The sequence below is a fragment of the Doryrhamphus excisus genome, linkage group LG17, assembly GCF_037039965.1.
Source record: "Doryrhamphus excisus strain RoL-2023G ecotype Guam linkage group LG17, RoL_Dexc_Guam_v1.1, whole genome shotgun sequence".
Classification (NCBI taxonomy): domain Eukaryota; kingdom Metazoa; phylum Chordata; class Actinopteri; order Syngnathiformes; family Syngnathidae; genus Doryrhamphus; species Doryrhamphus excisus.
In genome coordinates this window covers 14,312,956-14,328,487 of record NC_136373.1, presented here as the reverse complement: position 1 = coordinate 14,328,487, position 15,532 = coordinate 14,312,956, and the positions used below count along the sequence as shown (strand labels likewise).

Sequence of the window (15,532 nt, the reverse complement as noted above, 5' to 3'; positions counted from 1 at the left end):
CCCCAAATAAAACATATCGGTCGATACGTAGTGTTTACATTTTAATAAATATTTGTTTAAACTTGAGACCTATAATATTTGTTATCATTGTCATTTTTTCATGTAAATTGGGGGATCAAAAGCAGTATCGGCCATCGGCTAAGGGTGATGGGAAAAAAATCGGTATCGGCACCGGCCCCCAAAAAAAACATATCGGTCGATCCCTAGTGTTTACATTTCAATAAATATTTGTTTAAAATTGAGACCTGGAATATTTGTTATTATCATTTCATATCAAAACAGTATTGGCCACAAATATCGGCCCAAGCAAAATCGGCCATCGGCTAAGGGTGATGGAAAAAAAATCGGTATCGGCATCGCCCCCCCCAAACAAAGATATCGGTCGATCCCTAGTGTTTACATTTCAATAAATATTTGTTTAAACATGAGACCTGGAATATGTGTTATCATGGTCATTTTTTCATGTAAATTGAGGGTTCAAAAGCAGTATCGGCCACAAATATCGGCCCAAGCTAAATCGGCCATTGGCTAAGGGTGATGGGAAAAAAATCAGCCACAAATATCGGCCACAAAAAATCGGCATTGGCCCCCAAAAAATACATATCGGTCGATCCCTATTGTTTACATTTCAATAGATATTTGTTTAAACTTGAGACCTATAATATGTGTTATCATTGTCATTTTTTCATGTAAATTGAGGGATCAAAAGCAGTATCGGCCACAAATATCAGCCCAAGCAAAATCAGCCATCGGCTAAGGGTGATGGGAAAAAAAAAATCGGTATCGGCATCGGCCCCCAAAAAAACATAACGGCTGATCCCTCGTGTTTACATTTTAATAAGTATTTGTTTTAACTTGAGACGTATAATATGTGTTATCATTGTCATTTTTTCATGTGAATTGAGGGATCAAAAGCAGTATCGGCCACAAATATCGGCCCAAAAAAATCGGCATTGGCCCCCCAAAAACATATCGGTCGATCCCTAGTGTTTACATTTCAATAAATATTTGTTTAAACATGAGACCTGGAATATGTGTTATCATGGTCATTTTGTCATGTAAATTGAGGGATCAAAAGCAGTATCGGCCACAAATATCAGCCCAAGCTAAATCAGCCATCGGCTAAGGGTGATGGAAAAAAAATCGGTATCGGCATCGCCCCCCCCCCAAACAAAGATATCGGTCAATCCCTAGTGTTTACATTTCAATAAATATTTGTTTAAACATGAGACCTGGAATATGTGTTATCATTGTCATTTTTTCATGTAAATTGAGGGTTCAAAAGCAGTATCGGCCACAAATATCGGCCCAAGCTAAATCGGCCATTGGCTAAGGGTGATGGGGAAAAAAATCGGCCATGGCCCCCAAAAAATACATATCGGTCGATCCCTCGTGTTTACATTTCAATAAGTATTTGTTTTAACTTGAGACCTATAATACGTGTTATCATTGTCATTTTTTCATGTGAATTGAGGGATCAAAAGCAGTATCGGCCACAAATATCGGCCCAAAAAAATCGGCATTGGCCCCCCAAAAACATATCGGTCGATCCCTAGTGTTTACATTTCAATAAATATTTGTTTAAAATTGAGACCTGGAATATTTGTTATTATCATTACATATCAAAGCAGTATCAGCCATCAGCCATCGGCTAAGGGTGATGGAAAAAAATCTGTATCGGCATCAGCCCCCCCAAAAAATATCGGTGGATCCCTAATAGCCACCTCAAACAAACGCAGTAAAAAGCTGACCTTGCTGCTTGGTGTTTCCCAGTGAGCCACGCCAAAGTAATCTTTCTCCAACAGGTTAAGGTGGTCACACACTTTAGTGATGAGCTCCTGCCCTTTAGCGTGTTTCTAAATGAGAAGACACCATCAGGAAGAACTGATTAGATAAGATAAGACTCAGACGCAAGCATCTTGTAACCTGCGGTCACTTACGTCAAGTTCACACTCAAACGTCGTGTCATCCAGTAAGGTGACTTTGCACTGAATGGTTTTCTGGCGTTTGGAGCCTTTGGCGTCGTCGCCCTTCTTCTCGGTCTTCTTATCCTTAGCAGGCTTCGGCTCTTTCACCTCCTCCTTGGGCTTCTCCCCTTCGTTTGACTCCTTTTCCTGAGCTTCTGGTTCTTCCTCGATCTTCTCAGCGCCATCTTCCTTGAGTTCTTTGACTTCTTCTGGATCTTCTTTGATTTCAACGTCCTCCTTGCGTTCCTCTGGAGCTGGCTGGAGGAGTCAGAAGGAGAATGTGATGAGTGGATGGTTTGATTATGATGAAATAATACAGTACATGCAATCCAATCCACTTTTTTATTCATATAGCACATTTTATAAACAGAGTTTCCAGTGCTCTTCGAGCGTGAGGCGGGGTACACCCTGGACTGGTTGCCAGCCAATCACAGGGCACATATAGACAAACAACCATTCACACTAACATTCATACCTATGGACAATTTGGACAATTTAAATCGCTAATTAACCTAGCATGTTTTTTGGAATGTGGGAGGAAACCGGAGTACCCCGGAGAAAACCCACGCATGCACGGGGAGAACATGCAAACTCCACACAGAGATGGTCGAGGGTGGAATCGAACTTGAGTGAGGCCTGCGTGCTAACCACTTGTCTGCTGTGCAGCCACAATATAAACTATGAACATTAAAACATTTGGATATCAAAAGTATGTTAACTCCTCCTTGTTTAGTTCTCTGACAACCGAATTGATATATACTACCCAGCATGCCTTGCGGCAGGAATATATAATATATAACATTCATACCTATGGACAATTTGGAGTCGCTAATTAACCTAGCATGTTTTTTGGAATGTGGGAGGAAACCGGAGTACCCGGAGAAAACCCACGCATGCACGGGGAGAACATGCAAACTCCACACAGAGATGGCCGATGGTGGAATTGAACCCTGGTCTCCTAGCTGTGAGGTGTGCGTGTTAACCACTCGACCACCGTGCAGCCTGCAATTTTTCATACATTCATTTTCTACTGCTTATCCTCACGAGCAATAAGCTTACACTAACCTGCATCTCTGTGCTGCTGAGTGAGTGGCGTTCAGGAACTGGTTCGGTTTCCGGTTCGGTTTTAAGTTCTGGTTCCGGGGCAGCAATGGGTGCTTTAACTTTGTCTTCACTTGACGCCTTCGCCTCTTCCTCCATTTCTTTTTTCCCTTTCTCCTTTTTGCTTCCCTTGTCTTCGTCCTGTTTGGTTTTATCTTCAGTCTTCTTTTTGCCGTCTTCTTTCCCTTTCTCCTCTTTCTTTGTGGCCTCCTTTATTTTCTCCTCCTTCCTTTTGGTTTCTTTTAATTTGTCCTCTTCTTTCTTCTTGGCCTCTTTCAGTTTTTCATCTTTCTTTTTGGCCTCCTTCAATTTTTCCTCTTCTTTCTTCTTGGCCTCCTTCAATTTGTCCTCCTCTTTCTTTTTGGCCTCCTTCAGTTTCTCCTCCTCCTTTTTCTTAGCCTCCTTGGATTTCTCCTCTTCTTTCTTTTTTAATTTCTCCTCCTTTGCCTTCTCCTCCTCCTCCTTCTTTTTGGCCTTCTCCTCCTCTTTCTTCTTTGCTTTTTCTGCCTCTTTGGCCTTTTCTTCTTCCCTTTTCTTCTTGTTCTCCTCCTCTCTCTTCTTCGCCCTTTCTTCTTCCTCTGCTTTCCTCTTGGCTTTCTCCTCTTCTTTTTTCTTCACCCGCTCCTCTTTTTCTTTTTTCTTCGCCCCCTTTTTGTCAACTTTTTCCTCCTCTTTGCTCTCCTCGGCGGCCTCCGCTCCTGTTGCGTCTTCTCCTTCTACTTCTACAGCAGGTGTCTTTTCTATCGCCTCCAATTTGTCCTCCTCTTTTTCCTCAGCCTCCTCTACCTTTTGCTCTGGTTTCGTCTCCTCCTCGTCTGCTTTCACGTCCTCGTCCTCTGCTTTCTTCTCTTGCTCCTCTTCCTTTTTCGCCTCGGTTGTTTTCACCTTCTCTGCATCCTTTTCTTCTGTTTTCTTCTTGGCTTCCTTCTTTTTCTTCTTACTGCCCTTCTTCTCAAGTTTTTCTGGCTCTGTCTTTTTTTCCTCTTTTTGGGATTTCTCTTGGCTCTTTTTGACCTCTTTTGAATCCGATTTCTCCTCCACGTGAGCCTCCTGCTCTTCGCTTTTCACTTTTTCCTCCTTTTCCTCTTCTGTGCTGTCAGTCTTTTCCTCCTTGTCCTCCTTTTCCTCTCTTGCTTTCTCCGCCTCAAAGCCCTCTCCTTCCGAGCACTGGGAGCGACGCTTGAGAAAAGAGGAAAAGAGACGAGAGAGGCCTTTGCCAGCGGAGGTTCTGGTGCGAGGCTTCAGTTGCTCCTCTTCAGGGGAGGATGCTGCATTGGCAGGCCCGGCCTCGGTAGCCTGGTCCTGGGTCTTCTTGGCCAACTGTTCCCCCCCTTCTGGCTCGGATGTGGTCGCCTCGGGACTCTGCTTATTCTCGGGTTCGGGTTCGGCGGCGCTGGCCTTCTGCTTGCCTTCAGTGTCCGCCTCGCTTGCGGCACTTGCCTCTGTTGTCATGGTAGCCACTGGGGTGGAGAACAAGAAAGGAGTCAGATGTGTGGGGGGGGGGGGGGGGAGGTCACAGTGCGGTGCTGAAAGTGACGGAGCACAACGCCGCCGCGCTTGAAAGACAACAAACAAGATTAGGATCAATCAGCTTTTAATCTCGTGCTTCGTAAACATGGCTAACACTGTTTGGCAAACAAATGAAATAAACAACACCGCAACATCAACACGGCGAGTTTGTATACGCATGTGACGGGAACAGACACGTTTGGCCGTATAACGTTCAAACACAATTAACAAGCTTCCTGTTTCATATGAGAGAGGGGTCAGTTGCGGTCAAAATAGTACATCTTGTGTCGCATTGTGTACTTTTCACTTCCGTATTCGAGTGGCATGAAGCCAACTGTCAGCCATGAAGTACATTCACGTGTTTACACACACACACACACACACAACTCCCAGAGTACACGCTCATGCACGGACCAGACACAAAGGCCGTCCTTGTTAGACGGATACAGTAGCGTGGTGGTGTTGATATGTCGTTCTGAGTTCACAATGCTCCCTGTTACGGACTCATTAAATCTCATGGACACAAAAGAGGCATTCAAGTCTGTAGGTGACTATCAGCGTCGCCGTCGTCTGTGCCAACTTCAATCATCAACCTGCGTAGGCCATTTTAGTAAGATTCTTACATATAGGACATGGAAAAATACACTGTGAGCTTACATAGAGAAACTTCTGGATTATGAATTTTCATTCATTCATTTTCTACCGATTATCCTCACGAGGGTCGCGAGAGACGGGGTACACGCTGGACTGGTGGCCAGCCAATCACAGGGCACATATAGACAAACAACCATTCACACTCACATTCATACCTATGGATAATTTGGAGTCGCTAATTAACCTAGCATGTTTTTGGAATGTGGGAGGAAACCGGAGTACCCGGAGAAAAGAACGTGCAAACTCCACACAAAGATGGCCGTATTCGGAATCGAACTCGGGTCTCCGAGCCGTGAGGTCTGCGCGCTAACCACTCATTCACCGTGCAGCCCCAATAATACATTCATTCGTTCCTTTTCTACTGCTTTTCCTCACAAGGGTTGCGGGGGTGCTGGAGCCTATCCCAGCTGTCAAACAACCATTCACACTCACATTCATACCTATGGACAATTTGGAGTTGCTATTTAACCTAGCATGTTTTTGGAATGTGGGAGGAAACCGGAGTACCCGGAGAAAACCCACACATGCACGGGGAGAACATGCAAACTCCACACAGAGATGGCCGAGGGTGGAATTGAACCACGGTCTCCTAGCTGTGAGGTCTGTGCGCTAACCACTTGACCGCCGTGCCGCCCCTGGATTATGAATTTCCCCCAGAAAAGTTTCACCGACAAATAGTAAACATAAGCAAAGGTGTCTTTGTCGTTTTTAAGAAGTGCCCAGAAAATACCAGTAACATCTAAGAAAGAGAGCCAAAAAAAAGTTGTGCACAAGTCACGTTTACATGAGTTTTTCTCTTTCTGAATGACCTTTCCGAAAGCAATGGTATACATGGAAAGGAATATTCCAATCGCGTGTCTACATGCGGCGCTATAATCAACCAGAATAGTCAATGGGGCATGCCCAGTAAAGCGTAAACACCAACATCACGTGATACTGACTTCCTCCAGTTTTTCTTTCACTTGTTGGAATAACTCCGTATTCCCAGTTTTTCCTTCGTTCAGTCTTGAAATTTAGTTTGAATCAAAAACTAACTTTCTGCAGCAGTCCAGTGCCGATTGCTCGCCTCCTTTTTTAAAACTGAAGAACGTCTGGAGCTGCGTGTTACGTCATATCTCAGCATTCGCTGAAAGAACGCACCCGGGAACAGGAAAAGATAAAGTTCAATCTTGCTAATATTTTATAATTAAGCTCGGCACATGTTTTATATAGATATGTATTTTCTTTTTTTAATAAAAGTGGACTTGTGAATGGCGTATAGAAGGGTTTAGATTCTGTTCCACAGATGGCGCTAATGCACACGAAAGCTGCTTGCCAACCGCCAATAAACAACAGAAGAAGAAGAACGCAGTCTGACAACTTTCCGTTTGAGCGGGTACAAGATACCTCAATCGGATTTCGGAAAGGAATATTCCACTCCTGTGAATCCGATTATATATTCATTCGGATTGGCACTTTTCTTTCGGAATGAGGTGTATACAAAGGTTACATTCTTTCCGTTTGAGCAAATAAACCGAATGGAATTGGAACATTTGGGTCCATGTAAACGTGGCTACAGTGACAGTTGCAGCCAAGCAGCCTAGCAGTTTAATGAACACGGCTTTGTTGGGGTTGCGGAGAGGGCAGATCCGGCATATTTAGAAAGGTCTTACGAACTGACTAAAGCCTTCGACTGACGGAAATACTCTATCACGCAAACCTCAGCTGGCTGAGATGTGTCCCTTTCAGTTACCTGTGCAACATTTGTCGACTACGTCTTGTATTATTTGCTAAGTAACGTTTCACTGTTTCCGTTTTCTCCATGTAGAGGATGGGGGAGGGGAGATGCTAGACAGGCAGACAGAGGGGCAGGCCAATCTTCCAGATGTACAGGGCTGTCCCCAAAAGGGGTGCAAAAGCTTGGCCCGCTATACCATGCATGCATCCCATTGCAGGACAGCAGGAGAGGAAGAGGAGGAGGGGGTACATACACACAGAGACAAAATCCTCTTTAGCCCTCCCATTGTTTGTGTCCAGTGACCAATAACTACGCTGCACTCTATAACTAATCCCCACTACCCCCTCCCCCCTTACCCCCGCAAAGAGACCCTCCGTAGGCCTTTTTCCCCCAGGTCACCACACACTCGCATAGCTGGTATGCATCAGTGCTCACAGCCTCCGTCGAGTCTTTTAATGCTCTGTCATCTCAATTCTGATTGTCAGGAAGCAGACGTGCTCCTAATGGACCAGCTGAGCTTGTGCCTGCTGCCTCCTCCATTTTGTGTTGGCTATCTAACATCTCAGCTATCTGCCAGCTGAGCAGGAGCGGGGGGGGGGGGCAGACTCCATCACTTGACGGATGGAGATAACAGCAATCAATCTTTGGTTACGGGATGCTTTTGCTGCCATGGAAGCGAGGATATAAAATGATGCTGTACTGTAAAGAACAAAAACATAATGAGTCTCTTTAATAAAACTGTATTACAAATCAAAACACAAAGTTGTTATATTGAGCCAGCTATAAATTTTACACTGACAGCTGGGATAGGCTCCAGCACCCCCCTGTGACCCTTGTGAGGATAAGCGGTAGAAAATGAATGAATGAGAGTACAACTAGTTAGCTCAGTTAGCCGTTTCTTATATAGCGATATCATAGTTTGAATGTGATGTAAACAAAAAGGACAAAAGTGTGTAAAGGGCTCTAATAATGTTAAAAAACTGTATTTTAAAGTCCTAAACAGGTTTCCTATGCAATAACTGCGAAAATGTTCTATTTTGAATCCTACTTCTGGAATCATATAGATAATAATGCTAATGCTAAATGCTAATGCCAAAAGTGAAATTACTGTATTTATCTTATTTCATAAAAAACACTTAAAAGAATCAATTATGCACATTTAAGGCCAGAGCTTTGAATTATGATTTTTTTAGTAACTGTGAAAATGTTCTATTTTGAATCCTACTTAGCGAAAATTCACTTCTGGAATCAATTAATGCTAATGCTAATGCCAAAAGTGAAATTACTGTATTTATCTTATTTCATAAAAACACTTAAAATAATAAATTATGTACATTTAAAGGCCAGAGCTTTGAATTATGAATTTTTAGTAACTGCGAAAATGTTCTATTTTGAATCCTACTTAGCGAAAATTCACTTCTGGAATCAATTAATGCTAATGCTAAATGGTAATGCCAAAAGTGAAATTACTGTATTTATCTTATTTCATAAAAACACTTAAAATAATCAATTATGTACATTTAAAGGCCAGAGCTTTGAATTATGAATTTTTTAGTAACTGCGAAAATGTTCTATTTTGAATCCTACTTAGCGAAAATTTACTTCTGGAATCAATTAATGCTAATGATAAATGCTAATGCCAAAAGTGAAATTACTGTATTTATCTTATTTCATAAAAACACTTAAAATAATCAATTATGTACATTTAAAGGCCAGAGCTTTGAATTATGAATTTTTAGTAACTGCGAAAATGTTCTATTTTGAATCCTACTTAGCGAAAATTTACTTCTGGAATCAATTAATGCTAATGCTAAATGGTAATGCCAAAAGTGAAATTACTGTATTTATCTTATTTCATAAAAAACACTTAAAATAATAAATTATGTACATTTAAAGGCCAGAGCTTTGAATTATGAATTTTTAGTAACTGCGAAAATGTTCTATTTTGAATCCTACTTAGCGAAAATTTACTTCTGGAATCAATTAATGCTAATGCTAAATGCTAATGCCAAAAGTGAAATACTGTATTTATCTTATTATTATTATGAATTATGAATTTTTAGTATCAACTTTTTCTTTACTTTGTGCCTTTTTGCTCCATTTTGTAAATTTTTGCTGTTATTTTTTTTGTGATTAATTTTATTTTAAAACCTGCTGTGTGTCAAATATAAACGAGTCACGTACTGCAAATGACGCTCGGGTTGTACTTTGGACACCCCTGCTCCAGCGCTAGCCTGACGACCAGGCTAAAGGCTAAACCGTGACTCTGAATCTGATGTAATGATTAGAACAGCCATTTTCAATGCAAATGTCAATTAAAAAAATGGAGGATAATGTCAATATCAAGCTAGCAACAGGGTTGGATGAACTGGGCATATTTTTTTGCTGTTCCTGTCAGTTTCCTGTGCAGGAACCCCTTTTGGTATTACTTATGTCGCTGGTATGACTGAACCATATGAACTCTACCTAGCAACAAGTGATGATGTGACCAGAAAATATTATATATGTTTAACAGCTGTGTGCGAACATGTAAGCTGAAGTCGACAGGAGGTGCTGATTGAGGAAGAGCTTTCACAGAAGGAGGAGGAGGAGGAGGTACGGTATATAAATAGCTACATGCGCTCAAGATGCTGGGACTCATTAGGTAGCCTTTACAGCCATCTATTTATGTCCACGGCAATTGTGCATGGCACGCAAATGCACACGTAATGTCATGCAAAATAACGTCATGAAGTCGGAGCTCCTTTTGTAAACATGAACGCTAACAATAATGCTAGTTGCGGACATACGCTACTATGATATAAAACAACACCGCAATGTAAAGAAAGCATGTTTCCTGGCCACTCGGGAGCAGGCTTAAGGAATTAGAAGGAGTTTAGAGTTAATCAGGCCCAAGTTACCAAAGTGAGATTATCTCTACCTGCTTGCTATCTCGCTGGCTCGATGCACTCAGGACTCTTGAGCAACCCTTCTGGATGCATCTAAGCATCTTGGTCAGGGCTCTACATTCAATACAAAAATGACTTGCCCATGGGGAATCTTTAAGGTGAGAACTACTTGCCCGAACTTGCCCTATGCAAAATGAAAAGACTGCCATTATGATATCATCTAATTTTTGTGGCATCGCATGAGAATCTCAAATAAAGATGAAATTATTATAATTTCTTGTGGTTGTTTTCCTACATATAGATCATAGATGTTGCATGGAAATCTGGCACTTTGCCTTGATAAATAAAAGTACATTTATGATTGAATAAACATTGTGACATTGCGAGTGGTTAGCACACAGACCTCGCAGCTAGGAGACCAGGGTTCAATTCCACCCTCGGCCATCTCTGTGTGGAGTTTGCATGTTCTCCCCGTGCATACGTGGGTTTTTCCTCCAGGTACTCCGGTTTCCTCCCACATTCCAAAAACATGCTAGGTTAATTAGCGACTCCAAATTGTCCATAGGTATGAATGTGAGTGTGAATGGTTGTTTGTCTATATGTGCCCTGTGATTGGCTGGCGAGATAATATGTCTCCCTCGAAAAAAAAAAAAGCATAAATTGGAAACAAATATCTCAAAAATGGCTGCACAGTGATCGAGTGGTTAGTGCGCAGGCCTCACAGCTAGGAGATCCGAGTTCAATTCCACACTCAGCCATCTCTGTGTTTGTATGTTCCAGTTTCCTCCCACATTCCAAAAACATGCTAGGTTAATTAGCGACTCCAAATTATCCATAGGTATGAATGTGAGTGTGAATGGTTGTTTGTCTATATGTGCCCTGTGATTGGCTGGCCACCAGTCCAGGGTGTACCCCGCCTCGCGCTCCAAGACAGCTGGGATAGGCTCCAGCACCCCCGCGACCCTTGTGAGGAAAAAGCGGTAGAAAATGAATGAATGAATGATAATGCTAATGCTAATAAATGCTAATAAAATACTTGTTTAGGAGGCACTGTTTCATCAGTTTTTGGTGTTTTCCTTCAGAAGTTGTTGAAGAATTAGACTGTAGAATGTTGGCAGGAACGCCATGATAGATGTTTTCATAGTCAAACCATCGCTGATTGGTTGATCGCGAACAAGAACGGGTGTGGGTAAAACGCGGACTGTGGATTATGGACCGCGGTCTAAATAAACGATTCTGATTGGTCCATTTCAAGATTTGTAAGGATTGGTTTGCAAATGACCACATTACGCAGTATGTGTTTTACCAACACCCAACTAGAACCGCTTTAAAAAAGTATAGAATGCCAAAGTGCACTTGCCCGACGGGAATATCACTGATTGGATTTACTTGCCCGAATTTTATTTTAACTTGCCCCGGGTCATCGGTACATCGTTATTGTGGAGCCGTGTTGGTGTGTAAAAGAAATTGCAAAGCACAGAGGCGATCGGGCTGCGCTGATTCACAGTTGTAAGTGGCGCTCTGCCCTACTGGCTAAAAACCAAGCGAATCAGGAGAGTTAAGCTGAAGGCCAAGAACCGTGTCCTCCGACCACATGGTGGACTCCGATTATTAACCTTGCCTAGTAAACACACAGTGCACGCATGCCAACATGCATAACAACACGTGACCAGCTCAGATGTACTGTATGTTAATGCACATATGCGTGCCCAACATCACCTACTTTAGTGTCAAAACGTTATAATGGAAGTGGAAGAGGCACAAGGACATTCGAGGACTTTGATGCTGTCCGGGAGTGTATTTCAGAGGCTTTTTTTTTTTAGTCTGGTTTAGGGTGTAAACTTATCCAGGACCGGTTCTGAAGTAATCAATACACACAGATGGCTTGTGCCGCCGATAGTGTAACATGAACCACCATGGGAAATGATGGAGGAGCCTGATTGATTTAGGATGGTCTCCCTGTAAGTGATTCAAAACCAAGGACTCTTTCAGAATGTGAACATCATGCAAATATTTGTGTCCAGATTAGGGGTTTAAGAAAATATCGTTTCGATATATCGCGATACTTCATATATATTGGATATTTTTAGGCATTTATCATAGACTGTATATGGCAGGGGTCTCAAACACACGGCCAAATGTGGCCCGCAGGACACCAGTTTGAGGCCCCCGCCTTGATATGAAAGTTTAATGTTAGTGCGTCCCCACGCAAGTTTGATATGGATGCTGTATGGTATCATGTACCCAGAAAAAATTATTACGTTTGATTAATGTTCATGTTAAAGGTTAAATAACTCTTAATAGTTATCCTCCCTATCCGTGTGGAAGTGGTACGTTTTTGGCGATTTAAGTTTAAAGGAAATAACTTGAAGGCTACCGTTTAGGTCGCTAGCTCTCTAGTTTGCGAGTTAGCATGTGTCTCAAGACCCTGCAGTTGCGCAATATGTTGTAAATAAAAAGAGTATAAATGTGACTATAGTCGTGTTTTGTCATGTCTACAGGGCTCTAATAATGCTTTGTTCATTTTAATCTGGAAAAAATAATTTGTCTACCCACCAACTATATGTGGTTTCTTAAGTTTTTATTATTTGCCGTTTTATTATTATTATTATTACTATATTTATTTATTACCGATTGATTGATTTTCTTTATTCTTGATTTGTTTATTTATTTTTCATCTTATTTTGTGTAGAAAAATAAAAATTAGGATATTTGAGAACAGTGGAATGTTTTATCAGAGCTTTTCTTGTAGAAAATCGGAACCAAAGCAAATATTATTCATTTTTCTGTTTTTAATAAATACGTTTTTTGTTTTTTTTTTGGAAAACCTGATGCGGCCCAGCCTTGCCCAGACCCTAGCTCCAGTGGCCCCCAGGTAAATTGAGTTTGAGACAAACGACAAAGTTTCATTTGTGATTTGAATTGAGTAAAAGTAAGGGCTGTATGGCGGACGAGTGGTTAGCACACAGGCCACACAGCTAGGAGACCGGGGTTCGATTCCACCTTCGGCCATCTCTTTTTGGTGTTTGCATGTTCTTTTTTGCGGGTACTCCGGTTTCCTCCCACATTCAAAAAAAAACATGCTAGGTTAATTAGCGACTCCAAATTGTCCATAGGTATGAATGTGAGTGTGAATGGTTGTTTGTCTATATGTGCCCTGTGATTGGCTGGCCACCAGTCCAGGGTGTACACCGCCTCTCGCACAAAGACAGCTGGGATAGGCTCCAGTCCCCCCGCGAGCCGCATGAGGACAAACGGTAGAAAATGAATGAATGAATAGATGCAGACTTTGGCCCCATGGTGGGTTATGAAGCAGACACTTCATAAAAAATGCATACAATGGGGTCAGCAAGGCATACTTTGGGCATGTTTGGGCACTCCATTTTGTGAAATGATAAATATATAGGGCAAAAAACCCAGACGTGCCCTGTGATTGGCTGGCCACCAGTCCAGGGTGTACCCCGCCTCTCGCCCTAAGACAGCTGGGATAGGCTCCAGCACCCCCCCGCGAACCTCGTGAGGAAAAGCAGTAGAAAACGAATGAATGAATAATCTTTAACTACAAGAAAAACAAAAAAATATCGCCTTAACAGTATCGTGATGTATCGTATATCGTGATACATATCGTATCGCCAGATTCTTGCCAATACACACCCCGTGAGGATTTACCATATGCCAACGTGGAGTCATCAAAGCAAAAAAAAAAATAATATGAACGCCTCGATGCAACCGTTTAGATTTCCAGAGTGAGTCTGTCTGCCATTCACAAAAGGAAAGCAGCAGCATCATCCATGGAGTGAATGCATGTGAATGCATCTTGTTTACTGAGCACAACACAGTAGTAGTCTAACTGCCCAAACGCATCATAACTCCTAAAAGAGGATTAACAGCAGCAAGCTCCTATGGGACCTCAATGACCTCACTCTCACACAGCACAGCCACAAAAACATCCTTGGGCAACTCCAGTGCTCTCAACGCTGCTGATTCAGCAATAAAAACAAGCGACCCCGAGCACCATCATGTTGTTTCTTAACCTCATTGTTGTTTTTTATCCTTGCTGCCCATTGAACCGTGCGAACCCTGCCAGCCTCCACATCATCATCACATCACGCTCCAAGCGCCGTAGCTGCTTCATGAAAGATGATCTGACTATATTCATCCAACGGTACCCTCAATGGAGATGAGGCTTTTTTTTTTTTTGCATGGGTTTCTCTTAAAAATGTGTCGTGAGAGAGTGAAGAAGTGCAGGCATACATTTTTATATGCCACCCTCAGAATGAGTGAGTGTATTTTTAACCCATCTCTCCTCTTGAGGGTGAAAGCATGTCATGTCAAGCAGAAAATTTAATTCAATAGCAGGGGCATCTTTGAGTCGGACTGAAAAACAACTGCACGTCAAATATGTTTTGCGGAGCACACTTGAACACAACCATATTAGTACATGTTTTTCTTTTCTTTTTTTTATACATCATGCAAGAATGCAAATGTGATTTGAATACAAGAATACAATGTGTATGTGCTATATCACTACATAATCATGCATTCTAATTTTGCAAGTGAATATTATATTGCGTGCAAATGCTTGTATCTTTGCACAAGAGTAGAAAGGAGCCCCCCCCCAGCCATGTTTACAAAAAACAACTCACATGTACACGGCGACTACTTCTGATTTGTGAGGGATAACCTCGTATATGTTATATTTTGACAACAAATTAAGATGTGAATTGAACAACATGTTTAACTTTTGCCCTTAAAATTTACAGCGCAAATATGAGCGGAGCTGGTGTCGCACCAGCGTGCGGCGATTTAAAACAATCCCCCCCGGTATGAAAATGGCGCCGAATGTGCGACGAAACAAAATAAACAAACTCCTCCGTCAGCATCACCGTCATCTTTATATTCGGACTCACCTAGTGCGGGTTTGGCATCCACCGGGAAAAGCGAAATATAGCACAAGAGAGCCCCTCCCCCAAAAAAAATCCAGTATTCGTTACGTTCACAAGACGAACAATGTTGAGGAGGCACACATGCTTTGTTGTGTTGGAGGTGTCCGACGCTCGTAAAAGGGGCGGAGCTTTCACTCCACAGGCTTGGACCCCACTCGGGACCCAGCATGCCACATGCAAGGTGCACGCAACTTCCTGTTCAATCGACCTTAAATCACGTCCAATGTAATGGTAATGGTAATATTTCATTTGAACGTGCATCAGATTACAATTGAATGCATCACATAATCAGTTCAGTTCCACATGTCCAAAAGGAGTAGGAAGAAGCAAAGCTTATTAAATCCTACCCCTCCATCTGGTACTTTTACAATCAGTAACGGTTACATTTGTTCACTTCCTGCTTTCCTAATATAGTTTAAGTTTTAAATTTTTTTTAAATGTTTTTAAATTTTTAAAAATGTTTTTACCCTGTGACCCTCATGAGGAAAAGCAGTAGAAGATGAATGAATGAATAAAATGTTTTTAATTTTTTTTAATGTTTTTAAATATTTTTTAATGTTTTTAATTTTATTTTATTTTTAATTTAAAAAAAACAATTTTAATTTAAATTTTAATTTTATTTTCTTTTTAATTTAAAAAAACAATTTTAATTTTAATTTTAATTTTAATTTTAATTTTTTAAATTTAATTTTAATTTTAATCTGGTACTTTTACAATTACTAACTGTTACATTTGTTCACTTCCTGCTTT

The 15,532-nt window shown here is 41.5% G+C and overlaps 1 protein-coding gene across 10 annotated transcripts in view; it reads right to left on the bottom strand.

Annotated features, from left to right (window-relative positions):
- LOC131137133 (uncharacterized) overlaps window positions 1–15,532 on the bottom strand; it is a 51,048-nt gene that overhangs the window by 31,657 nt on the left and 3,859 nt on the right. For 4 of the 10 annotated variants that reach the window (XM_078798074.1, XM_078798076.1, XM_078798077.1 and 1 more), the window contains exons 1-4: window positions 14,747–15,404; window positions 3,033–4,528; window positions 1,941–2,225; window positions 1,752–1,856 (exon numbers count right to left, since the gene is read on the bottom strand). In XM_078798074.1, the coding sequence (XP_078654200.1) occupies window positions 1,752–1,856; window positions 1,941–2,225; window positions 3,033–4,528; window positions 14,747–14,951 (2,091 nt within the window). In that variant the 5' untranslated portion in view covers window positions 14,952–15,404. Of the gene's footprint in view, window positions 1–1,751; window positions 1,857–1,940; window positions 2,226–3,032; window positions 4,529–14,746; window positions 15,405–15,532 lie in introns of those variants that run through there. The other 6 variants (XM_078798081.1, XM_078798082.1, XM_078798078.1 and 3 more) reach the window with 4 other exon arrangements.